The sequence below is a fragment of the Meriones unguiculatus genome, chromosome 14 (genome assembly GCF_030254825.1).
Source record: "Meriones unguiculatus strain TT.TT164.6M chromosome 14, Bangor_MerUng_6.1, whole genome shotgun sequence".
Lineage (NCBI taxonomy): Eukaryota > Metazoa > Chordata > Mammalia > Rodentia > Muridae > Meriones > Meriones unguiculatus.
The window spans coordinates 35,921,862-35,946,588 of record NC_083361.1 but is presented as its reverse complement, the minus strand read 5'-3'; the positions used below and the strand labels follow the sequence as shown (position 1 = coordinate 35,946,588).

General features: G+C 49.1%; 1 protein-coding gene and 1 long non-coding RNA gene across 5 annotated transcripts in view; one reads left to right on the top strand and one right to left on the bottom strand.

Annotated features, from left to right (window-relative positions):
• The window catches only part of LOC132647195 (uncharacterized), a 46,226-nt gene extending 41,452 nt beyond the window's left edge, over positions 1-4,774 (bottom strand). The window contains exon 1 of the long non-coding RNA XR_009585508.1: positions 4,650-4,774. This is a non-coding gene — a long non-coding RNA (uncharacterized LOC132647195). The remainder of the gene's footprint in view (positions 1-4,649) is intronic.
• On the top strand, positions 4,268-24,452 carry Ttyh1 (tweety family member 1). Of its 4 annotated transcripts, none has more exons than XM_060367171.1 (14): positions 4,268-4,519; positions 7,320-7,498; positions 9,472-9,583; positions 10,379-10,599; positions 13,853-13,948; positions 15,032-15,104; positions 15,387-15,462; positions 16,443-16,498; positions 16,697-16,789; positions 17,204-17,296; positions 20,921-21,063; positions 21,195-21,240; positions 21,521-21,592; positions 22,093-23,925. In XM_060367171.1, exons 1-13 carry the CDS (start codon positions 4,394-4,396, stop codon positions 21,557-21,559), a joined length of 1,353 nt encoding a protein of 450 aa, XP_060223154.1. In that variant the 5' UTR covers positions 4,268-4,393; the 3' UTR covers positions 21,560-21,592; positions 22,093-23,925. The 4 variants fall into 4 exon arrangements, with proteins under 4 accessions (XP_060223154.1, XP_021482101.1, XP_021482102.1 ...); XM_021626426.2 differs by having other exon boundaries at positions 21,721-22,785; XM_060367172.1 differs by lacking the exon at positions 4,268-4,519 and adding an exon at positions 4,745-4,874 and having other exon boundaries at positions 21,721-22,785.
• Positions 24,453-24,727: the final 275 nt, after the last annotated feature.

Sequence of the window (24,727 nt, the reverse complement as noted above, 5' to 3'; positions counted from 1 at the left end):
GTGGAGAACAAGAAGGCTCAGCTGGTGGTAACTGCCCATTTAGACCCCACTGAGCTGGTGGTTTTCCTACCTACCCTGTGTTGAAAGATGGGGGTCCTCTACTGCATCATCAAAGAAACAGCACAAATGGATGGATAGATAGATAAATAGATAGATAGATAGATAGATAGATAGATAGATAGATAGATAGATATAGAGACCCCACTTCTGGTACCAAATTCTGTATTGGTAACTTTTTTTCCATGATAAAGTACTATGACCAAGTCATAGAAAAGTTTATTTGAGCTTAGAACTCCAGAGGGAGAAGCTGTAGTGTTGGGAGCATGACAGCAGGAGATTGGAACAGAAAACTGAGAGATCACATTTAACTGCAAGCATGAAACAAAGAAAACAAACTGAAAGTGGCATGAGTCTAAACCTTTCAAAGCTCAGCCACAGCGATGTACTTCCTCCAGCAAGGCACCACCTCCAACAGGTTCCACAACCTCCCTGAAACAGTGCCACTAAGTGGGGACCAAGTATTTAAGCCCATGAGTCTATGGGGGGAGGGAATTTATCATTAAAATCTCCACAGACAGATAGGTAGGAAGATAGATAGAAACATACATACATACATACATACATACATACATACATACGTAAACGGACACATAGATACAAACATAGATTGAATTAACTTTTTTATGGCAATTGGCTCAAACAACTGTAGAAGCCAAAAAGTCCCAAAATATGTTGTCTTCTCTCTGGAGCCCTAGGGGAGACATTGGTTGACCTCACTTTGGGTTTGAAGGCCAAAGAATCAAATGCTCTAGTGTCCTGCAGCAGGAGAGGATGTTACAAATGGAACATCCTTTCCTAACCCTCAACAGATGGGGGCATGAGTCTTATGCCTGTGTGATGGATTAAAATCTAATCTCCAACAACTGATCTTAGTCAATGTAAATAAAGAAATAAGGTTGTACTGGCAATCTGTGTATCCCCCAACCCAGTCAAGTTAGCACATAAAATTAGCTACTCTACCATCTGAGCTCACACCAAGTAGCTCAGTTGTGAGGTCCACACTGTCAGTGATTTGAGAATATGCTTGAAGGTCACCCACATAGAAAGAGCCATTTCCCAAGTGTCTTCTGTATCCAGAAGCAACCATTCTTTCCCACCACACACTCAAATATTTACTTATTTTAATTGATTACTAATTAATGTAATTAATATTTATTCATTGTACACAGTAATGGATTTTATAAGATTTTCATTCAGTGAAAATATTTGTGTATATATGTATATATATGACTATGTACATATATAAATGTGTATGAATATATATGTATATATATGAATATGTACACATGTATGTATATATGATATAGGTCCACATACGACAGAAAACATACAACATTTGTCCTTTTAAATCCAGCTTATTTCACTTAACATACTTATCTCCAGTTTCATCTAATTTATCGCAAATAATAATTCATCCTTTCTTACAGCTGTATAAAATTCCATTCTTCTGCTGATGGATACCCAGACTGACTCTGTAACCTGACAGCTATGCATAGTGCTCAGTAAACACAGATGCGCAGGCATCTCTGTGGCACACTGACTTAAATGTTTTCTTTTTTCTAAAGTTACCCACTACATGAGCATGAGTAGCTGCCATCCAGAGGACGCTGTGTCATGCTTTTAGGACACAAAGCAGTGCCTGCAGCACAGCAGGCACCTATACTGTGTATGAGGCCTACAGGACAATATATCATAGCAGATTCCATTTAATGAGGACCTACTATGTGCTAGGAATAGGAAAGTGATGATATCTCTAGTAACTCCCACCTACCTAGTTAACCAGGAAGGCTCCTAGAGTCTAAGTTGAGTCTCTCAACCAAAACCTGCTCTCATCTCCTGTCAGGAGGGCTAGGTGGGAGAGCTCCCTGGAGGAGGCACATTACTACCTCTCCTGGGCTTCTCTCACACTTCTCCAGCTCAGCATCCCCTTCTGCTTGCCCCTTGCATGCCATTGAGGCAGTGTCTGGCTAGACCAGAGATTGCAGACCAGCCAGCTCCTACCCACGGACAGGTTTTATTTGGCCCACACAGTCATTTTTTTTTTAATTTTTGAATTCACTTTAACATTTAAAAGCTTAGGATTTTGCTTTAAAAATATCCAGCTTTCAGTCTTTGTTTGAAAATTTGGAACATCTGGTGAAGCTGGGTCCCTCTACCCATATGGCAACGCTGGCTGAAAGTAAATGGCATTGACCACGTGGCCAGAGCCAGCATGTCTACACTGAGCCTGAATTAGTGCCTGTGGGACCTGAGGTTGTTAGGGAATGTTGTCCCAGCTGGGGACTCTAGAAACCGACAAGGACCATCTGGGAGTAATCCGTCCATATCAGACAGACAGGGAACAATGCCAAGTGGAGGTCAAGGCAGCAGACCTGTAGCAGATGGTACCACGCATCTCTGATGTAATAGGACAGGTGTCTTGAGTTTAATCAAGACAGGCTGAAGCAGTTCCCCAAAGAGGGTGCCTGTTGGGACCAAACCACATACACAAGAGGCAGAGATGAGGACAAATGGAGTGGAAGGACAGACAAAAAAGCAATCAATTCAAATTCTCCCTCTCTCTGCCCCACTCCCGGTGTGTGTGTGTGTGTGTGTGTACCAGATTATGGTTCTCACTGGAGTTTGTGACCCTTTGAGTTAAGATGCCACTACTCTGTAGTATTATCCACCCTAGCCCAGAAAAACAGAACTCTTACTGTCTTATCTCACTGCCTCTGGCCCTGACTTGTTTTTAAACTGACCCATAAAATATTTATCTTCTCAGTTTTATACATAGGGAAATAAACACTCTAGATTCAGAAGTCATTTATTTTCCTAGCATAAGTTAGAATACCTCCACCTGCTCATCTTAGGGTCTTCTTCATTCCAAGCCCCCCTGTAGATCATTTAGTTGGGGCTGTGAGGAACAGGGGTTCATTCAACCTCTTTTCTTTTGTTTTGTTTTGTTTCATTTTTTGAGACAGGGTTTCTCTGTGTAGCCTTGGTTGTCCTGGACTCACTCTGTAGACCAGGCTGACCTTGAACTCACAGCAGTCTGCCTGCCTCTGCCTCCCTCAGTGCTGGGATTATAGGCATGCGCCACTGAGCCGGGCTTCCATCCAACTTCTTATTTCTACTTGTTATTCTCATCACCACCACCACCACCATCATCACCACCATCATGACCATCACCATTATCACCATCAACATCACAATTCTTCCATCCCCATGACTTCCATCATTATCATCAGGACCATCATAGTCATCACCAATACCATAATCATTACTGCTCTTGCTAGCCCTTTCCTACCATCCTGGACCAAAATGCAGCGATGGGACCACCATTTACTCCCTTCCATCTAACCCCCCCAACCCACATACACACCAGGAAGAAACGTTACTGGGTATTTCAGGGGCAAAGACTAGGTCTTTTCCACACCAAGAGGAAAGCTGGGTGATGATGTCATGGTGATCAGGTCCCTTCTAGGGTCTCTATACACCCCCATCATCTATCGGTGTGGCTTTAGCGGCTATTTGACCCAACACAAATATTTTAACTAGAAGATACTTGTAAACTTTAAAGTGAACGCCAAGGGATTAGGGTCATTATACACAGACTGAAGCAGTTTGGAGGAGGTCTCAAGCCACCATATACGAATGGGATAGGTCGGTCCCTATGTAGAAAACAAGGGTCCTGTATAAAGTGGGTGCGCTCCTTATATAAGCAGTCCTCACAGCAAGCGTAGGTCTTTCCGGAAAGGCTTGTCCACACAGTAAGATTTCTGTCGAGAAACTGTGTCCATATACAGATTAGGACAAAAAGGGAGGGACTTTTACCCAAGCAGCAGCGTTTTTTACAACAGAAAACATCCTTAGAAAAGTGAGAGATTTTCATTGGTGCTCTTGGCTATTACTTGCAAAATGCTGCTCAAATACTAATGACCTTTACACCAAGGTGAAGCTTTACATAAGGATAAAGAGGGTGTGTGCTTCAGAAAGAAATCACAGTATCCTGGCTCTTGTACAGAAGGGGCAAAGAAGGCTAACCGATTTTGTTTTCAGCACAGCGCAGCCCCTGGATATCACTGACTTGAGCACAGACCCTGCACCTGCTCAGGCAGCAGGTGGAAGCCCAGGAGAGGGCGGAGCAACTGGGTCCACTGCTCACGCCGCATTGCCTCCGGTGGCCGCCAGAGGCAGCACCGAGGCTCCTGCCTCACCTCCCCCTCCCCAATCTCCACCCCCCGCCCTCCCGGCTCCTGCTCCCGGGAGCCCCGCAAACCCCGCTCCGCCCGCGCCCCGCACAGCACCGAGGCTCCCGGCCCGGTCCGCCCCGCTGCCCCTCCCCGGGGCCATGGGAGCACCCCCGGGCTACAGACCCTCTGCCTGGGTGCATCTCCTCCACCAGCTGCCCCGCGCCGACTTCCAGCTCCGCCCGGTGCCCAGCAGCTTTGCTCCCCGCGACCAAGAGTACCAGCAGGTGGGACGGCAAACAGGGGCCAGATCCCCCGGGAACCGGAGGCTGGGTCAGAGTTCCTGAGTCTTAGGGGCTGGGGACCCGGCCTACGTTTGTGGGTACAAGTCCACGATTAGAGGTAGAGAGCTCATACCTCGAGGTTCCCCCAGGACGTGCGCTGGGAGTGCAGACCCCTATCTCCCTAAATAAGGGAGAGCCGGGATCCTAGACCCCAAGCGTCCTGAATGGGAGAAGATGGGCCCCCAGCATTTGGGTTTCTGAGACCTGCCTGAGAAGCCAGTCCCCAGGGTCATCTAAGGAAAGGTCCGCGCTTGAGGTCCTAGGCGAGAAGGACCCCGCCCCTACAGGATCCCAGCTGGTAAATATGTTCCAGATTGGGGGTGGGGGTGGGGGTCGGCAAGAGAAAAACTGAGAGGGGCAAGGTTGAGGAGGCTGAGGTCTGGGACAGGGATTGATATCCTCAAACAGCGAATAGAGATTTTAGGGCCAGAGCTGGGAAGATGTGAGGTGAGGTGAGATGAGGATTCAGAGTGCTTTCGGCCTGTCCCAGGACAGAGGGAGGGGTTGTCAGAGCCCCAGAGAGGGTCGGGGTAGAGATGTGGTTAGGTTGGGGCTACGGAAGACCGGCCTGGGTCCCAGGGTCCCAGGAGGGAGAGGCTAGTGGTGGAACCTCAGGTGCTGGGGTTCCTAGGGAAAGGGGCCCAGCTGCAGCTCCTCGGGGACTGGGGGTGGGTGCTGTCCCCTGACCCAGTTTAATTCAAGTCCTTGACTTTGAGATTAATGAGGAGAAAAGCTTAACTGAGCTGGGGGCCTAGTGGGGGGCTGAGAGTTGGCTCTGCCTTTCCCTCAGGTCTGAACCTCTGCGGATGTCCAGGGTGGTTTCTGGGAAAGGGGCACGGGGTTGGGAGAGCTTCGAGGGAGGGGGTGTTCCCAGAAAAGCAACAAGGGGGAACGTGTGCTGATGTGCTTGCTATTTGGGTCATGGCTGGCACAGCCTGAGCGGCTCCTCCCTGCCTACTCCACCCGCCCCCTCTCCCCTCCAAACGGGGACCGCCATCCCCTCGCCCACAGCCACTTACACAATCACTGCCTCCAGCCGGTGGGTCCACCCACTCCCAGACAGACTCACGGGGCTTACGGCTCTGGAGAGCTCCTTAGCCACGAGGGATCCCCTGTCTCCCCCAACACCACCACAGATGCTCAGAACAGTTCATTCAATAAGTCAGAGTCACAGCTGGGGCAAACAGTCTGGCACCCCCCGGGGCCATTATTCTCCATGGAAATAAACCAGAAAGACTTAGCACACTCATGTATATACCATCATACACATGAGCACAATCATATAACCCCAAACTCACACACCTACCCCCTACACATGAAAATCACAAACTCACCCTAAGTCACACACACACATATACCCTCAGTCCACCCAACACCACTCACTGATTGAAACAGCTGTGTTCAGAAAATATTAATGTCTACAGTGTTCTCTTGCATACAGACATGTAGCATAATCCACACAAACACCTCAGACTTAGACTCCATATGCCCTCATCTGGTGGAAGGCAAACTCCCAGCCACAGAAACACTGCACACACTTGTTATCACAAAGGTGATATGGAGGACAGGCAGATAGCCCATGGTTTAGGAACAAGAGCCTATGGGAATGCAGGGTTGTGATTCCAGACCTCAGACTGCCTCTCCCCTGATATGTGGCTCTGTGCAAACCAGGTCCAGCTCTGGGCCTCTAAGAAGATGTGTGACACAGGTCTCCTGAAAGACCCTACTGCATGCAGAGCCCACTAGTCTGCAATTGTTGATACACGGCCTCACTCTGTAGTCCAGGCTGGCTGGAGTTTAGGTATTGGACTGGCCTGAAATTGTGGCAGTCTTCCTGCCCCAGCCTCCGGAATGCTGCGGTTCTAGGCATGAACCACCAAACCTAGCCCAGAGCCACCCTGTTCTGCAAGGTCTTCCCAGCTATTAGCATCCTTTCTGCCTACCTTTCCTCTCCTTTATCCTGTGGCTCTTACTACATACTCTGTCTATCCATCTGCCTTTTATTTTTCTACTTCTTTCTACACCTCTCTCTGTTTGTCCCTTCATCTCTGCCTGTCTGCCTCTCTTTCTCCCCTATCTCTGACTGGATCCCTCTGATGTTTTGTGTGTCTTAGCTCTACATATCTTTTTCTTGCCTTTGTCTCTTTCCTCAGCTGCCTCTGTCTGGCTGTATCTTCCTCTTTTTTGTTTGTTCTATCTTCCTTATTTCTATCTCTGAGCCTTGCCTGCGTGTCACAAACAACACACACACACACACACACACACACACACACACGAAATACACACCACACATACATACACCACACACACAAGCTGTCACCCCCAAGCTCTGGGTGTGTGAGCTCAGCAGCAGGAGGGAGAGGGGGTAAGGAAGGCTGTCTCTCCTGCTCTCCTGAAGTACAGAAATGGGAGCCTTCATGCCCCTTAATCCCATACAGTTCAGAGGAAACCTCCGAAAATCCTTGGGACATGTTTCATTTCAGTGGCCTGGCTGCAATGAGGAGGAAATTAAGGGAGGGGGTGTTGAAGCCACATGACCAGGAAGAACTGAGCAGGGCTAGAAACCAAGGCCACAAAATCTGAAGGGGCCTCAGCTGCTAATATGAGAGGGCAGAGCATCTCCTCTTTCTTCTACAACCTGAGCACCATCAGAGGTTGGGGTTGGCCCCCATGCAGCTGAGGAGAAATTTCTCATCTGGGACTTGAAAGTCCCCTCTGAGACTTCTCAACACCTTCTCCTCAGGCCCTGCTACTGGTGGCAGCCTTGGCTGGGTTGGGTTTGGGCCTGAGCCTCATCTTCATCGCTGTCTACCTCATCCGATTCTGCTGTTGCCGGCCCCCAGAACCCCCTGGGTCCAAGAGTCCCCCACCTGGAGGAGGCTGTGTCACCTGGAGCTGCATCGCTGCCCTTCTCGTGGGCTGGTAATGGGGCCCCAGGGTGGGTGGGGAGTGGGTATAGAGTTCACTATACTTGCTCTCAGTCTTTTTCAAGATACCTTGGGGTATGGGCCCAGAGTTAGGAGAAAGGGTGGCTGCCTGCCTGGTGAGTGGAGGGCTAGAGGCTTAAAGAGGATGAAGCAGCTTGCCTGGGAGTAGAATTGAAAGCCTGAGACAGGTTTGGAGGGGTTTCGGTGGTTCTCTCATTGGCCAGTGGTTCTACGTAAGAGAGTGCGATACTCTCTAGACTTCAGTTTCCACATCTATAAAGTGTGTTTTGCAGCTACCTATACCCTAGTTACACTAAGGCTAGACTAGAGGGAGCATAGTACATGGTCCTGACTGTCCTTGGTGAGTGTTGACACTGACCAAACTCATTCATTCACTCATCAACTCATTCATTCAACAACTGAGCATAACATACCATGTGCCAGACACTAAACATGCCAGCCTAGGCACTCTGTGATTTCAGCTATGGTTCCAATGAGGGAAACAGACCTTACAGGGTCACCCCCAGGAGCACCTGCTCAGTCCACTCCCAAGCTGGGTCCTTCTCATAAGAGCTGTGCTCAAGATTGCCACATCAGGTTTGGAATGAGGGAGTCTCAGGGAGGTAAAGAATATCACTGATAGGGTTTAAGAGGCAAGTGGAGATTCAGACTCATGGTAAAAGAACCTCAACAGGAACTCCCAAGGAGTTTCAATAAATGACGCTTAACGAAATTGCTGGCTCTGAGTCCAGTCCCTATCAGGTCTTGGTTAGTTAGCTGACTTAGGTCACATATGAGACTCAGGATTTGAGGGGCCTGAGACCTGCTGAGGACTTCATGCATGGTCAGCAGGAGCCCTGGAAGAATATGGTGTCCCTTCCAGCCAGCCAGGGGTGTATAGCACCAAGTACTTACCCAAGTCTGGGCTCTGGGCCACTCTTCCTCATTGTAGGAAGAAGAGGGTGTGTGTTTGGGAGTATATGGGGGTTGGGCGCCCTATATCCAAGATGTTTTCTCGTCAGACTCTCCAGAATGGGGGTGGATGGGGAGGTTAACAAAGGCCCAGTGGGGGAGAGACACAGCCCCAGCCCCCTCAGAGCCTGGGAACAAGTGGAGCTTTGTAGGGTTCTGAACAATGGGGCAGGGGCAATAGGCTCCCATCCAAGGAATGGGGTGGGGGCCTGTGTAGCCCAAGGCTGGGAACTGTGAGGGCATCAGGCTCTCGCCCCCTCCAGTGTGAAGTACAGACGAAGGGAGGAAAGTGGGTCCCGATATTCAAGCTCCACAATGGAAGTCTGTGTGTTGGCTGGGCAGAGAGAGACAGGGGCCCAGCTCCTGGCCTGGCCCCTAGCCCTCCCTCCCACATTCTCTTACTCAGTCTCATCCAGCTGGCCAGATGCCTGGATCCATGGGCATCATAGGGGAAGGCTTAGAGCTTCTGGCACAATGTCTTTTGCGAAAGAATAGGGTCTAGGGACCTTGTGCTCCTAAGAACATTTAGGAGGAAGCGGCAAGGAACACCTGGGCTAGAAAGAGACAGGTATTGGCCTAATGATTCCTAAGACAAGGCTGTAAATGCTGAATGTTTTTGCAAAGAATGTAGGAGTTGGTTGTGAGCCAATCATAGTTAGGAGCTGATAACCTTTTATCCAGGGCTAGGCGAAAGAAGGGTTCCACTCTGGGGAGGTGCGAGTTAAATCTGGGGGCTCCTTTTCCGCCACTCCACCCACCATTAGCATCACAATGACGTCTCTCTGGCTGGGGGAGTGAGGTCTTCAGGTTACCTTGGCAACTGGTGGAGGCCAACCTTGAGCTGTTCTTTTTCCCACGGAGGATGGACCAATAGGGTGGATGCGGAGATCGGATAGACAAATGAAGAAAGGGGGAAGACGGGTATGTGTGTGGAGGCATGGTGTCCACCCTCTACGGTCTGAGACTGGTTGGTATTTCTTCTTCCTTTCCCCTCAGTGCAGGCATTGGCATTGGTTTCTATGGTAACAGCGAGACCAGCGATGGCGTGTCCCAGCTCAGCTCAGCCTTGCTGCATGCCAACCACACGCTCAGCACCATGGATGACTTGGTGAGGGGCCCAGCCACTGGCCAGACTGCAGACTCATGCCCCAGTTGGTTTCCACATGGGGCCACATGGGGACGTGGCCCCCCATTGAAGAACAAAAGGAGCCAAATCAAAGCAGATTTCAGACCAAAAACTTAATCCCCAGATGCAGAACTGCAAAGGCAGACCTGCAGACATCAGATCATACTTTCAACCCCAACCCTGCAACCTGGAGCTGGATCCAAAAGATTCAGACTCAGACTGAAGACTCACATCCAGCTCCAGGCCTGCACTTCAGTTTATATTCCAAACCAGGGACAAAACACCTAGAAGACAAGTCCCTGTCCTCAGGCCAGAACCAAAGCTACAGACCCTATCCTTGGCCCAAATGTAAGTTCAGGGACCTCCACTGTGAGATCTTAAGCCCCAGGATTCCAGAGCTCAGGGCTGAGATGCAGCCCACCTCCAAACTTCAAGCTCAGTACCTACTTGTGTAGAGCCAAGGGATCAGGTTTGAGACCCCAGACTTGCAAAGGCCAATGCAGACTTTAGACCTAAGACTCCCCTTTCCAATTTCAATGCTGGGGTTAGAGTCTTTATCTTGGATACAAGCCCCTGACCAGCTAGAGCTCCTGACAGGACCTGGGAGCCTCACCTTGAGGCACATTTTTCTCAGTCTTCAGATGCCCGAGACCCAGATCTGTCATCTGACACTCCTCACTCCCCCTTTACCCTACCACCATACCACCTTAACCTTCATCCCCAGTGCCAGGCTTTGGGGAACACCATCCCAGACTGGAGACCATGTCATCTCCCCAGGTGCTGGAGACAGTGGAGAGGCTGAGTGAGGCTGTGAGGACAGAGCTGACCACCCTGGAGGAAGTGCTGTCGGAACGCATGGAGCTGGTGGCGGCTGCCCGGGGAGCGCGGAGGCAGGCTGAGGCTGCCGCTCAGCATCTGCAAGGACTGGCCTTCTGGCAAGGAGTGTCCCTGAGCCCAGTGCAGGTGGCTGAAGATGTGACTTTTGTAGAGGAGTACAGGTGGGAGAGGATTTCCCTGTTTTCTAAGCATTGATTTTGGGGAATGCGGGACAGTATCTGGAGACAGTTTAACTTGTCCTGCTGGTTGGAAGAGAAGCTACTGGCACCTGGTGGGTGGAGGCAAGATGCTGTTCCTCATCCTATAGCGAGCCCCACTGTGAAGAATAACCCAGTCGTGAATGTAAGCCAAGGCTGATAAACCCAGATGTGAGGAGATGGACCAAGTGATTGAGAACCCACCCTCATACTTACATACTTCCTGAGTATGTAATCTCAGCGATCATCTTTTTCTTTCATTCATTTACTTGGGCATTGCTTGACTCATCCATTCAGCAAGTCAATCACCATTACATACAGTTGCTCCTGGAATAACTCTAAGAGCAATCCTACCTACTAGATTATCTGGTAAGCAACTGTGTTCGTTACAAATACTTAATTTAACATCTGCTGAGAGACAGCCCATGGGATTAGAAACCTTACCTTCAGGAGGCCACTTTCTCCCCATTTATTTAGGCATTTAATCACTTTACAGCCTGATCTCAGCTCTCTCCCTCATTGACACCCAGTCCCACCCTAGCTTCTCCTACCCCCTCTCCTTCTGCTCAGACAACTGGAGGCTCCCAAGGAGTAACAACTCACCTTAGCACCTCAAATTACAGCAGGACTAAGTGCATCCTTTCCCATTGTGGCCTGACAAGGCAGCCCAGGTACGGGAAAGGGATCCAAAAGCAGGCGACAGAGTCAGAGACAGCCTTACTCCCATTGTTAGGGCACCCATATAATTACCAAGCTTCATATATGCTCCATATGTGTAGACGGTCTAGGTCCAGATCATGCATGCTCTTTGGTTGTTGGCTTAATCTCTGTGGGCCCCCATGGGCCCAGGTTAGTTGACTCTGTAGGTTTTCTTGCAGTATCTTTGAACTCTCTGGTTCATCCAGTCCTTTCTTCCACAATTCCACAAAACTCCCCAAGCTCTGCTGTGGGTCTCTGCGTCTGTTTCCACCAGATGTTGGACGAAGCCTCTCAGAAGACAGTTATGCGAGGCTCCTGTCTTTGAGCATAACAGAGTATCAGTAATAGTGTCAGAGTTGGCTCTCTCCCATGGGGTGGGTCTCAAGTTGGGCCAGTCATTGGTTTGCCATTCCTTCAGTGTCTGCTCCGTCTTTATCCCAAAGATGCCTTTGCACCAACAGTTTGATGGGTAGGCTGATGTCCTCCTCCAGGAGGCCACTTTGTGTTTGTAGATCCTTAGACACATTTCTTTTCATCCCTGAGCCTCAGTTTAGACCTTAACGTGAGTCCTGTCATGCATAGTTCAAAATGGATTGTGGAGAGTTAGTTAATAATTTTGAGTATCTGAGCACACAATGACAGATGAAACGGTGCCAGTAAAGATATGCCAACAAGTTGGAATAACATAGGAAATCCCACATAGGAGGGACTCCTGGCCGGGAGATCAATATGAAACAGCCCACGAAGCCAGGCCTGGTGATACAGGCCTGTAATTGCAACTGTTCTGGACACTGAGGTAAAAGGATTAAAAAGTCAAGGCCTGTTTGGGCTACCCAGTGATTTCAAGGCCAGTCTGAATAACTTAGTGAAACATTGTCTCAAAATAAAAAGTAAAAAGAAGGCTGAAGATGTGGATAATAGAAGAATATTTGCCAAGAATTTTCTGGTAAGAGACTGAGAGTGTGACTCAGTGGTAGAACATCTGCCTACAATCAGTCTCCCACTGAGGGGCTGGGATGTAGCTCAGTGTTAGAGCATCTGCCCAGAATCCCCCAATGAAGGGTTGGAGGTGTGGCTCACTTACCTAGAATCCACTAATGAGGGGCTGGGAATATGACCCAGGGGTAGAGTTACCCCTTTCTAGCATGTGTGAGGCTCTCTCTGTATTCATAGTAGCATCAAAAGGGAGGGGGAACAGGAAAGATGGTTCAGCAGATAAGGGCACTGGCTGCACTTGTCGAGTGCCTGTGATCAGTTCCCAGCACTCATATGGTGGCTCACAACTATCTGTAACTCTAGTTGGATGGAATCTACCACTTCTGACCTCTGCAGACACCAGGCATGCATTTGGTAGACATACATACATATAGGGGAAACACTCATACATATAAAATAAAAGTATTTTTAAAAAGCAAACATTTTCTGTAAGGTGGGTTTTGGAACAAATTAAATAGGAAGGGGCTTGGCTGGGGACCCTCAGGCAATTTATGTCAGGATTTTGTAAAGGTGGTACTTGAGGGGCAGCGACAAGCTGTACAGCCTTCTGTACAGCCGTCCGTCTCAGCAGCCAACAAGGCCAGGCTTTATCTGCTCAGTTATTTCATTCCTGCATTCAGCTGGCACCTCTGAGTCTCCTGTTTCCCAAGCTGGAGGCCATGAGCCTTGGTAAAAGAATACTGGGGCTAAAACAATCTCAGCTGATTGAGGACGCATAGTGGGGCATCAAGACATCGAGTGGCACACAGGCCTGGGCCCACGGGCCACAGGTTCTGTGTCATGGTTAAACCTAGGACCATAGTGGTTTAGTTGAGGAGGTAGAGGCAGCTGTGGGCATGATTCTAGGCAATGCTCTATAAAAATGTCTGACATTAGAGAAGCCCTCAACAAATGCGTCAGAGCCAGGAGGTGAGTCTGGAGGCGTGATCAGGAACAAGGACTCAGAGAGTGCAGACCACAGCTGCATTAGAACTGCTGAGAATGACACTATTTATTGAGCACTTGCAGTGTGCCAGACACTGAATTGGGGCCTTCCATGCATCCTCCTCTGCAGTCCTGATGTGTTACTTATTTAATTAAGTGTTGTGTAGGATCCAAAGCCCTCTGGATGGTGATTTATCTAGCATTAATTGAACCCACAAGTCCATTCATTTATCTGACAACAGATTTTAAAGCTGATCCTGTTAGGCCCCTCATGTCACTAGGAAACTGAGGCAAACAGGTTACATGGCTAATTGAGACACCTGAAATATGCAATTAGGTCCTAGGTGACTGACACCCTACAGTGTTGGGTTGGGGATAGAGGCTAATGCATGTGCCCACAACCACAGAACTTCCATGTGATTTGGCCAGGTAGGCCCCAGAACCTAAGCTTCAGAGCACTCCAGTCTTGTAGCCTGTGTACCATTTCACCAATGAGCTGCACTAGGCAGCAAGGAGGATGCAGGAGCAGATTGGTTGAGGTGAATCTGGGGTGCTGCTAGCCTCCTAAGGCTCACTGTTTTGGCCCTTCTTCTTACAGGTGGCTGTCCTATGTCCTCCTACTGCTCTTGGTGCTTCTGGTTTGCCTCTTTACTCTCCTAGGCCTGGCGAAGCAGAGCAAGTGGCTGGTGGTTGTGTGAGTGGAGCAAATTGCACAGGGGAGGGAAACAGGCGGGTTTACAGCAAGCAACATGCTAAAGTCATGAGAAATATAGACTACTGGCTGTAAACGGGAGGGTGATCTCTGACATGCCACACATGCTTTTTCTTTGGGTCACTACAACAAACCCATGGAGGAAGTGTCACCAGGTCCCCTATATGGCAGCTAAGGAAGCTGAGGTAATATGGGGACCCAAGGATCTATGCTCTTACTGAACCATTCTCTATGTGCTAGACACAACTCTTGGAACTCCATGGAACTCTCACACTCAGCTTTCCAGGGAGGTAGGCACCATTTGAAGCAGGAGGTGGTGGACCCAGTGTGACTGGGTACTTGTTCTGGGCCACACAGCCAGGAAGTACTATAATAAAGCTCAAGTTCAGCCTGGCCATCATTGGAGGAACCCATGCTCCTCCTCCCTTGGTGCCCGCTCTCTTTGGAATCCCCCTGAGAAAGATGTCCAGCTTTTCATCAAGGCTTGGAGACTGATAAACACTCTGTGCTGAGCAAGCATATGATTGGGCTTTCAGCTTACAACAGCTGTCAACCTCTCCTACTACCCTGACCCAGAATTCTTCTACCCCTAAATTCCTCACAGTCTAAGCCAAGCCTTAGGTAAGCCAAGCTCTGAATTTGAGAAGTCAACTCTAGAACAATCCCACCTTACAGCTTGGAGGTAGAGAGGATGGAGAGAGTATAGCTAATGGCTATGGACAGGACTGGAAGCTGGCTCAGAACTTACTAGACCTTGTGCAATTAAAAAGCCCAGCAAATTCAGCCCAGGGGTGGACAGCTGCCTCCTAGAGTAAAGGAAGAGTTGGGGTAGTGGCTACTGACCTGCCAGCCAAAACCTTCCTCTCTCCTTTTTCAACTGAACAGATGTTCTATTTGACGTCAGTCAGTCATGGGTCTTACCCCACCTTTTTCTCCCATGCCTCTGACTCTAATCCTCTAGGCTCCAGAAATTGGTGGCTATTGGGGAGGGCTGTGATTGGATATGGGGTGTAGAAAAAGGGCAAGGCCGATTAAGCGACTCGAGTCCAACCATCTCCCCTCTAGGATGACCGCCATGAGTCTCCTGGTGCTTGTCCTGAGCTGGGGTTCCATGGGCCTAGAAGCTGCCACAGCTGTGGTGAGTATGGAGCTCTGGATACAGGGGTTCTTAATCTGGGGTAGGTGTGACCTCATTAATGCCATAAATCTTAAGGCTTGGGGATCATGATCACAGTTCTGAGGTTTCAGCCCTATTTGCTGAGAAAATATAGGCTAGAGCCTTGACTAGACTCTCTCTGAGGAAAGCTGGAATCTGGACCTCTGAGTCTGAGGGAGAAGGGTTGGGGCCTGGACCTCTGAGTTCTGTGAAAATATGAAATTGGATATTTCTGGTCTGATCCCTTTCTACTTCCTTCATCAGGGCCTCAGTGACTTCTGCTCCAATCCAGACACCTATGTGCTAAACCTGACCCAGGAGGAGACTGGGCTTAGTTCAGGTGAGTCCCATAAATCCCTGCTGCCCTCAGCACTCCCTCCCATCCTCCAGGGCCCAGTCTGTTGTAGGATAGAGATCAGAATCATCTACCAGTCCTGGCAGGACAGGAAGAGGGCAGGATCAAAATGCCTGTGGGTGTGAAGGGAAAGGGGGAGTGGGCCCTTGGCCTCGGTGACAGAAGGGTTTGACTGAGGGACAACAGGGAAGCATAATTAGGTCAGTTTAGTTCGCTTTCAGATATGGGTGAAGTAGAAGAGATGAACATATGGGGTGTGGTGGCGTCCACCAATAATTCCAGCAATTAGGAGGGTGAGGAGAGAGTTAAAGGGCAGCTTGGGTAATGTAGACCTTATCAAATCTTGTTCTAAAATAATACAACAACAAAAATAATGGAATTAGAGATGTCAGTCCACTGGTAGAGTGCTTTCCTTGCATGCCCAAAGCTGTAAGTTTGATCCACAGCCAACATAAAACACTTGGCACAGTGGATTGTGCCTAAAACCCTAGCAATCCCAGAAGTCAAGAAGTGGAGGAAGGTAGATCAGAAATTCAAGGTTATCCTTAGCTATATAGCAAGTTCAAGGCAGATCCAGGCTACATGAAACTCTGTCTCAAAACAACAAATGGAACAACTGAACAAGAAGGAAGAAGAGGAGGAGAGAAGGAAAGGAAGGAGGCAAGTAAAAGAGAGGGAGAGAGGAAAGGAGAAACAAAAGTAAGGATGGAAAGGAAGGAGGGAGGGAGAAGAGAAGGAGGGAAAGAGAAGGGAAGGAGGGAGGGAAAACTGAGGAAGGGAAAAGAGGAGGGAAAGAGAAGGGAAGGAGGAAGAGAAGACAAGGAAAGAATGGAAGAGGCCTTTGAGACCCCAAGAAAGTTCTGAACTAGGTGGGGAATGTTCCCTGGGCTATGGCCCTCCAGATTTGCCCAGGGAGAGCCTGGGCCCAGGCTTATAGCCTGCTCCTTTCTCTCCCTCCACTTCAGACATCCTCAACTATTATTTCCTGTGCAACCAGGCGGTCTCCAACCCCTTCCAACAGGTTAGGACTGTGGGCAAAAGAAACGGGCATTGAGGAGATGGCTAATGTGGAGCCTCAAGGGAATATGCTGGGCTACACTAGGGGCTCCAGGGTTCCATGGGAGGTGGAGGGGCCCAAGGCCCAGAATTGTGTAGTCTAGTGGATAAATGGCATGGTGGACACCTGACCTGAGTACTCCTTTCTCTGATCTCCCTGCAGAGGCTGACTCTGTCCCAGCGTGCTCTAGCCAACATCCATTCTCAGCTGCAGGGCCTGGAGCGGGAAGCTGTCCCTCAGTTTCCTGCTGCACAGGTTAGGTTAATAGAATGCACCAGTCCGTGAGGAAAGAAGGCTGGGCCTGGTGAACTGGTGGGATACTGGTTCCACTCTCCTGAAGGGGCAGATTGGCTGGGTCAGATAGACTTGTGGAGCTGGCCCTTCTCCAAGTAGGTGGGATTTCGTGCTGTGTCCAAAGCCTATGGAAAAGGGCAAGGCAACGGAGCTGAACCAGTCTTTGGGCCAGAGCCTTCAGAAAGGGGTTGTGGCAACAGTGGTAGGCAGGTCTCTTGGTGCTGGAGCAACAGTAGAGGTGAGGAGGCTGAGGTGCTGCTGAACCTATGTAAAGGTAGGGGCTTGGTCCCTTTGGAAGGTGGGGCTCATGGGTTGAGGGCAGGGCCAGTTTTGTGAGGTAAAGACTGGGTAACTGTGTTTCCCCCCCCTCTACAGAGGCCCTTGTTATCCTTGGAGGAGACAATGAATGTGACAGAGGGAAGCTTCCACCAGTTGGTGGCACTGCTGCATTGCCGCAGTCTGCACAAGGTGTGCGCCAGATGCTGGTTTGCTGTCTCTCTCTCTTTCTCCCTTCCCCTCCTCCCCTTCTCTTTCTTTCTCCTGCTCTCATAGCCACTCCCCACTCCCACCCACACCTTCACCCAAGTACTTCATCTTCCACCCTCTCCCTTCCTCCTTGAAAGCTGCTCAGCCACTGCAGGCCTGGAATGAGAGCCTAGGCAGGCCTTTAGTTCCCTGGGTTGAATGCTAGTCCAGATATCCAGTGATGTGAAAGAGACAGGAAAAAAGTGGGGGCAGAGCAACCTGTGATCCCGCCATGGGCTCATCTGTGGGCTATGTGGCCTCAAGAGCAAGCCAGCATCTTTGAGCCTCACACCTTTCAGAAAGCAGTCATCAGTGTTTTAAAGACTCTCACCCTAATAACAGAGGCTTAACTGCTTTCCCTGGTTACAGTCTCCCACAGTGGTCTCCTCCCCTCTGTGCACATAGGCTTTGCCATGATCCTGGCTCTGTGGGACTCACTGGTCACTGATACTGCCATAACAAGACAAGGATGACATTTTTCTTTTATAGTACTGGGGGACTATACTCAGATACTCCAGCCTATTAGATGCAAGCACTCCACCATTGATGAATACATGTGTGTATGTGTGGTCTCATGTAGCCCAGCCTTGCTTCAACCCAGCTGCATAGCAGAGGATAACCCTAAGTTCTGATCTTTTGCCCACACCTCCTTCCTGGGTGCTTCGATTACAGGTGTGTGCCATCACACCCAGCTATGAAGTGCTGAGGATGGAATCTAAGGCTTCTTGCATTTCAGACAAGCATTCTACCTGCTGAGCTAATCCCCAGCCCCCCCCTTTTTTTAAAGGTACTTTTTATTAATTTGCTCAGATAGACCATGGACTCAATCTTCTGTCCTCAGCCTTCCCAATAGCTGGGATGACAAGCTTTTCCAGACCCAGCAGTAAATAGTATTACATGGTTTTGGCAAACTCAGAGACTGGGAGAAGACAGTTGAGTGGTTTGCTCACAAGGCACAGACCTCATGGAAGGACACTGAACTGCTTCTGGTCTGCACTGCTAAGCATGGCCAGTCTGTTTCCTTCTGCTTCTGAAACATTTTTACCCATCTATCACCCAAGGATGCACTGCAGCTCAGATCTGGGAGATACAGGCTTCTTTGCCACACTCTAGGCATCTGGTCTGCCTTAGAATTAGGTCGTAGACTCAGAAAACAGACTCTTCTCTAAAAGGAGTCCCAAGCAACACTTGAGAGGTTCTTGTCCTAAACGACTATTTGCTGGGTATCCGAAGTCTGAAGTTAATGGGGCATACTGCCTCAGAAGAATCAGTGTGTGACCATACCAAACAGGGAGATAAGGGGCAATGAGTAGCTATGAGAAGGGTGGGGATGGAGGGGAAGGGGGGAAGGTCCTTGTTCTTTTATACACTAGTATGCTGGGGCCTTAGCCCTGTTTTATGACTCGTGCAGATGCTTATCTCCAGTTCCAGAATACCTGTGAGGGAAAAGATGAGGGGTCAGAGTCTGTGCCCACCATTGACAAACCACATGACCTTGGCATTGCTTTCCCTTCCAGGCTTGGTTTCCTCACATGTTAAAATTAGGGACAAGATGTAGAACACTGCAGCATAATTAAGTACTTACCACACTATCAAGAGTTCAATCCCCAGAAGCCATGTAGAAAGCAGAGCATATGGTGCTGGTTTACAATCCCAGTGCTGAGGAGGCAGAGACAGGTGGATATCTGCGGACCGATGGCCAGCCAGCCTAGCCTGATTAGTGAGCACCAGGTCCCAGTGAAACACCCTGTTTCAAAAACAAAACCTTGCTGTAGTAGCGCATGGCTTTAATCCAGGCACTTGGGAGGCAACACCAGGCAGATCTCTGAATTTGAGGCCAGCCTGGTCTACACAGCAAATTCCAGGATAACAAGGGCTACGGAGAAAAACTTTGTTTTGGAAAAACAAAAATCAAAATTGCATTTGACCTCTGACCCTTGCCCTTACCCCACATGCACAGGCATGAAAACATCCCTTCCACACAAGCACACACACAAAATGTACACTCAAATGAGATAGGGACAAGAGACACTAGGATAAGAACGGGCTGGGTGTGGTGGCACACATCTTTCATTCTAGCCCTCTGAGGGGCAGATGCAGAGGCAGGTGGATATCTGTGAATTCCAGGCCACCGTGGTCTATACAGTGAGTTTCAGGCCAGCCAAGCCTATGGAGAGAGATGCTGTCTAAAAGAGACGCAAGGGGATGTGTCTCTGGAGCCTCAGAGACTTGATTCTGGATTCAGGTCTAACCCTTCTAGACTGTGTGACTCTATACAGACAGATTACCCACTCTGGGCTTCAGCTTCTTTCCACCACTTACCAAAGGCAGGATACATGGCTGTCACAAGGATAGAAGGGTGCAGTATGTGGTCCTGATGCAAATTTAACAGCTTATTGCCCTGGTGGCCTCCTTACCCCATGCCTTATTAACTTATCATAGGAACCCCTTCCTTTACCCCAGCATTTGAAGCAAAAAGTCAGGCCTGTCCTGCTAGGTCCCTAGCCTCACTTCCCACTGCTTTTGCTGCTCACACAGCAACACTGCATCAGGCTCTGGCCCTCCTCACCTCTTGCATACCCATCTTGCTCATCCCATCTGCCCAACAACAGCTGGTGATCCTTTCCAACACAATCGGATCAGAGTCTTCATCTAAAAGCCCTTTCATGAATCCCCATTCACATGGATTAAAGCCAGCGCTACTGGCACTGACCTAGACGAGCCTGTATAGACAGCCCTGGCAAAAGCTCTGAGGCTTCAGCCTCGTTTCCACCCTTGCCCTCCACATCAGCCCAGCCACTTGCCTCTGAGTAGACCTGACCATCTGCCTGGCTCCTTGTGCCCTTCTCTGCTGGACACTGCCTTTCATTTTCCTGTCCTACCAGCCTCCAAAGTGGTCTCCTTGGTCCCATGTACTTACTGAAGGTTGCTGATGCTGACGGCATGCCTGGAGCAAAGATGGATTAGTCCATCCCTACAGAGTGAATCACTCTGTTGGCTGTGCCACTGGGCATTGAGGTCACAGAGCGTCTGCTGGCCACCAGGGTAGTGGTCATAGTAGCCAGTCTTTTCTGCATGTCTATCATACGCATGTCTAATCCTAAATGTTTTGTAAGCTAGGAATCTGTGGGACCCGGGAAGAAGTTGAAAATGTTTGGGGATGTGGCTGTCATTTGCAGGGAAGGATGCTGCTGGTATCCTCAGCTGTCAATAGCACCTCGATGGAGCAAGGATAGGCAGGGCTGGTGCTGGTGAGAGACAGCAGTGTAGAGGCTTGCCCACCCAAGATGCTGGGAAAGCAGTTCTCTGGGTGCTGAGTGGAGATGCCAGGCCACTTTGAATGTAGGTGGGGGATGAGATAAAATAGGTGTGGGTTGTGGGGCTGCAGCTCAACAAAGGCACAAGCTGAACACATGGATGATTTTTCGTGTTCAGAACAGCTGACAGGAGACTACTTGAACACAGAGTCTGGGTGAGTCATGCAATCTACACAGCCAGGTAGACAGACGGTTGGACCTGTGTAAAAAGCGCATGTGTGCACACTCTGAGGCTCCCCCTCTGCCTCAGGACTATGGCTCGGCACTCCGAGGCCTGTGTGAAGATGCCCTGGAGGGCCTGCTGTTCCTAATGCTCTTCTCTCTCCTGTCTGCGGGAGCCCTGGCCACCACCCTTTGCAGCCTGCCCCGTGCCTGGGCCCTCTTCCCACCCAGGTCAGCAGGGGAGAGGGCAGGGTCCCCAGGGAGGGGACAGGAGGCACTACCCAGGGCCACTGGTGGGGATGGGACAGCCTCCTGATGGGTTCCCATCCTGCTTCTCTGCCACTCCCCACATCACACCTCAGTGATGACTACGATGACACAGATGATGACGACCCTTTCAACCCTCAGGTACAGACCCTGGTCTGAGGAGGAAGGCTCGGGTGTTTGACCCTGCGTCTGAGGGAGGAGGACTGGGGCCTGGGATCCTGGGTCCAAGGGAGGGAGAGATGAGTACTGGACTCATGGGTCTGAGGGAGGGATGGGGCCTGGGATCCTGTGGGAAGGATGAGTCTTGGACCTGAGTGAGGAGTGCTGGGTTCTAGGATCCTGGGTTTATGGGAGGTGGGAGGGTCCCCAGAGTACACGACAGATTCTCATTGTATGTCTTTTCTGTCCATTGTCCTGACAGGAATCCAAGCGCTTTGTGCAGTGGCAGTCTTCCATCTGAGCCCTTGTCTAGCTCAGAGCCAGATTCTCATTGGTAAGCTTCAATGACAATTTTGTGTGCAGTTGGGCCTTGGCTTTCCCCTATGGTATTATATTCTCTCATGTGGTGGGTGTCCATGGGATGTCTCCTGCCTACTCTCATCTCTCTTTCTCTCTGTCTAGCTCCTTTTCTGGCTGCTGGAGAAGGCCCCACTAACCTGACCCTGCCTGGGTTCTGACCACTAATACTGCTGGCCATGGACACCTCACATAGGATGACATCCTGCTCTGGCCTCAATATTCCCCCATCCCCATTTGTCCTTAGTACAGGGGATTGCTGAGGTGGCACAGCAGGGACCGGGGCTGGCTGGGAAGGGAGCTGACCTATATAGCCAAGTGTCCCTCACCTCTGGCTGCCAATCCTGTCCTTGGAGGGGCTAAGCTGGAGGCGGGACAGGGATGTCCCTGCTCCTGCCTTATCCCGGCGATCTCAACTTGTGGCACTAACTTGTAAAAGGGTTGATTTGAAATAAAAGGGAAGACTTTATTTTACAGGTAGCTAGGTCCATCTTATTTTCCCCACTCCTGGGAGAAGTCCTGCAGAAGATGAAGCTAACCAACATTTCAACATGGAGGAGGAGCTCTTGATTTCTTTCTTCCTTTTTATTTTATTTTTCTTAATGTTCTTTTGTTTGAATTCTAAGCCACAGTCTGAGCCACTATTAAACTTCCAGAAGCCACCTCTAAAGGTAGCAGGAAACTGAAGCCTGGACTCTCAGATTCAGGGTCAGGAGCCTTATCAATTGAGCTATCCAAGCCAACTGAGAGGAAGTCCCAACTGGACTAGAGAGACCCCTTCCCTGCTGGTTGAAAGGCAGCTCTCCTCTTGTCCAGGCTCAGCACTGATCTGGTTCTGAAAGTCATATGTGTATCCTGACAAGAGAAGAAGCCGATCCCCAGAAGAGAAGAAACCTAGCACCAAATCTAAACACGCATCCACAGGAACAGAGTCAAGTCCAGTGTGGAATGTGCAAGGCTGGTTGGGTTTAGGAACTGTGTGTGTGGAATCAGCTTGCTTCCTAGCAGTTCAAACTCAGCACAAGATGTCAAAAAACCTAAGTTTGTATCAGGAAAGAGACAGACGTACTCGGAGACATAGTAGAATAATATTTGCTTGTAGTGCTTCCAGGGTGATCTAGAGGGGGAAACTTACAGAAGATACCACAGATCCAGACAGGAAAAGATAAAGCAGTCAATAAATTATAAAGTAAAACAAAGAAACATGGAAGAGTCAAAAGGGAAATGTATTGTCTATATAACGATACCTATGAAGTTTTGTTAAAAAGAATTAGTACATATGACAAAGAAAACTATTAGTGTTAATAGATAAGCATAATTCACAAAAGCTTCAATTTCTCTAACAAAAAGACAAACTCAATTTAATAAGCAGCTGAGACGAACATACGAGGAAGCAAAAACCTGAAGACAAATTGATAAACTTGTTAAAATTCTAATGATTCAACAACACAATTGTGCTACTTCCCTCTCTCTAATACCTAGTTATTGTGACATTAAAATGGGTGTTGACTGGAGTAGTCTGGAAAACCAGGGAAAAGGTTCTCAAAACATGCTGCTGTGAATCAACAGTTATGTGAATAAAACAAAAAAGAAAACCCTGCTTACATGTGAGAAAATGGAAACCACATCTCTTGACCAGGTGACCCTTTAGGGAACAAGCTTAGAAAGAGATGAACAGGTAACTAAGATGTGTGGAAACCTTTACCCAGGCAACACTTGGTTCAGTTAAACCCTGCAGACACAAAGTCCACAAAAAGAAGTAATCTGCGTAGCACAACTCTGGAAGATCAACAGTTCTGTAGCGGACGTTGGTAGAGCAGGATCCTCAAGCTGAATGTGACAGAATGGCAGTAGGATACAGAAGCACCAGGGATATACCCTGAAGAGTCTCACACAGTGGTTGGTTGGATGCCTCTGGGCCCCAGTCCTGGCATCGCTGTGTTGATGTGGGCAAATCACTTGACTCGTTGAACTGCAGTTGTGTCGTCAAGCAAATGGGTATCAAATCCAGAAAGCAGGACAGTAAAAAGCAAGATAAATGCAACAGGATGCTCTGGGTTACACTCTGGCACATACAAAACATCCTTGGGAAAAGTGCCAAAGTCTAAAGTCTGCGGTTTAGTTCAGAGTATTAAAGCAACGTCGGTCAGTTTCTTACTTTTAACAAATAAACTGGTGAATTCGAGGGGTGGAATCTAGCAATAGGGGAAACTAGGCATAGTATATGCCCAACTCCTGTATTATCTTTGCAATTTTTATTTCTGTAAACCTAAATTTATTCCAAAATAAAAGTTCATTATAAAAAAAAAAGAGATGGGAAGAAACCTACTATGCTAACACTAACAAAATGATACAAAGTCATCCAAATGTTGTTTGTACTAGCAAGCAAAAGTTGCTAGTACAAAGTGCGACTGGAAACTGGGGTATAAGGTTCTTGTTTCATATATTACTTTAGCAGGATCCCTAATGGAAGGCATAATTCACTCCTGTTTACACAGTGAACTTTTTTAAGAAAGGTCTATTGCGGCCGGACGTGGCGGCTTTAAAGCTTTAAGAGCTAGGCGGATTTCTTTGAGTTTCAGGCCAGCCTGATATACCTTTGACAGATAATTCTAGGTTCTGCTAGTAGCTTCTCTCTAAACATCTCTCTACCCCAGCACCCTACAGGATACCTTTCCAGAGTCATAGTCCAATGGCTACTCCCATTCTCCAAGCGACGCGTATTTCCTGCTTCCTTTCGTCGGCTTTCGCTGTTCCCCACGCAAGGTGCGCCATTCCAAGTTTATTCACTAAGCAAGCCTTCCAGGGGAGGATTCATCTTTATCCCACTCTCCTCGCCACACACGCACCTTTTCTTTTTTTCTTTTCTTTTACGTCACAGCACAACGCGCAGCCGCACAACTCCTGTCTCTAGACTTTCCATTTTAGGGCTAATGACTACCGTACACTGAGTCAAAACTACGTTGTACGCACGCAGAAAGGGCTGCGAGGCTTGCGACACTTGTCCCCATGGGGCCACCGTCCAAGCCCAGCTTCCGGCTTGCCAGCCACGCCCACACGCGGTTGCGTAGGCGGGGCGAGTAGAGGGCGGTTCAAGCCGAGCGGTGGTAGC

What these genes read in the sequence shown, in the direction of transcription:
- Ttyh1 (XM_021626427.2), top strand. Translation starts at nt 4,394, where the DNA reads ATGGGAGCACCCCCGGGCTACAGACCCTCTGCCTGGGTGCATCTCCTC. An exon ending in GCTGCCCTTCTCGTGGGCTG is followed by an intron (nt 7,499 to 9,471) that starts GTAATGGGGCCC and finishes CTTTCCCCTCAG; the next exon opens with TGCAGGCATTGGCATTGGTT. An exon ending in TCTCCAACCCCTTCCAACAG is followed by an intron (nt 16,499 to 16,696) that starts GTTAGGACTGTG and finishes ATCTCCCTGCAG; the next exon opens with AGGCTGACTCTGTCCCAGCG.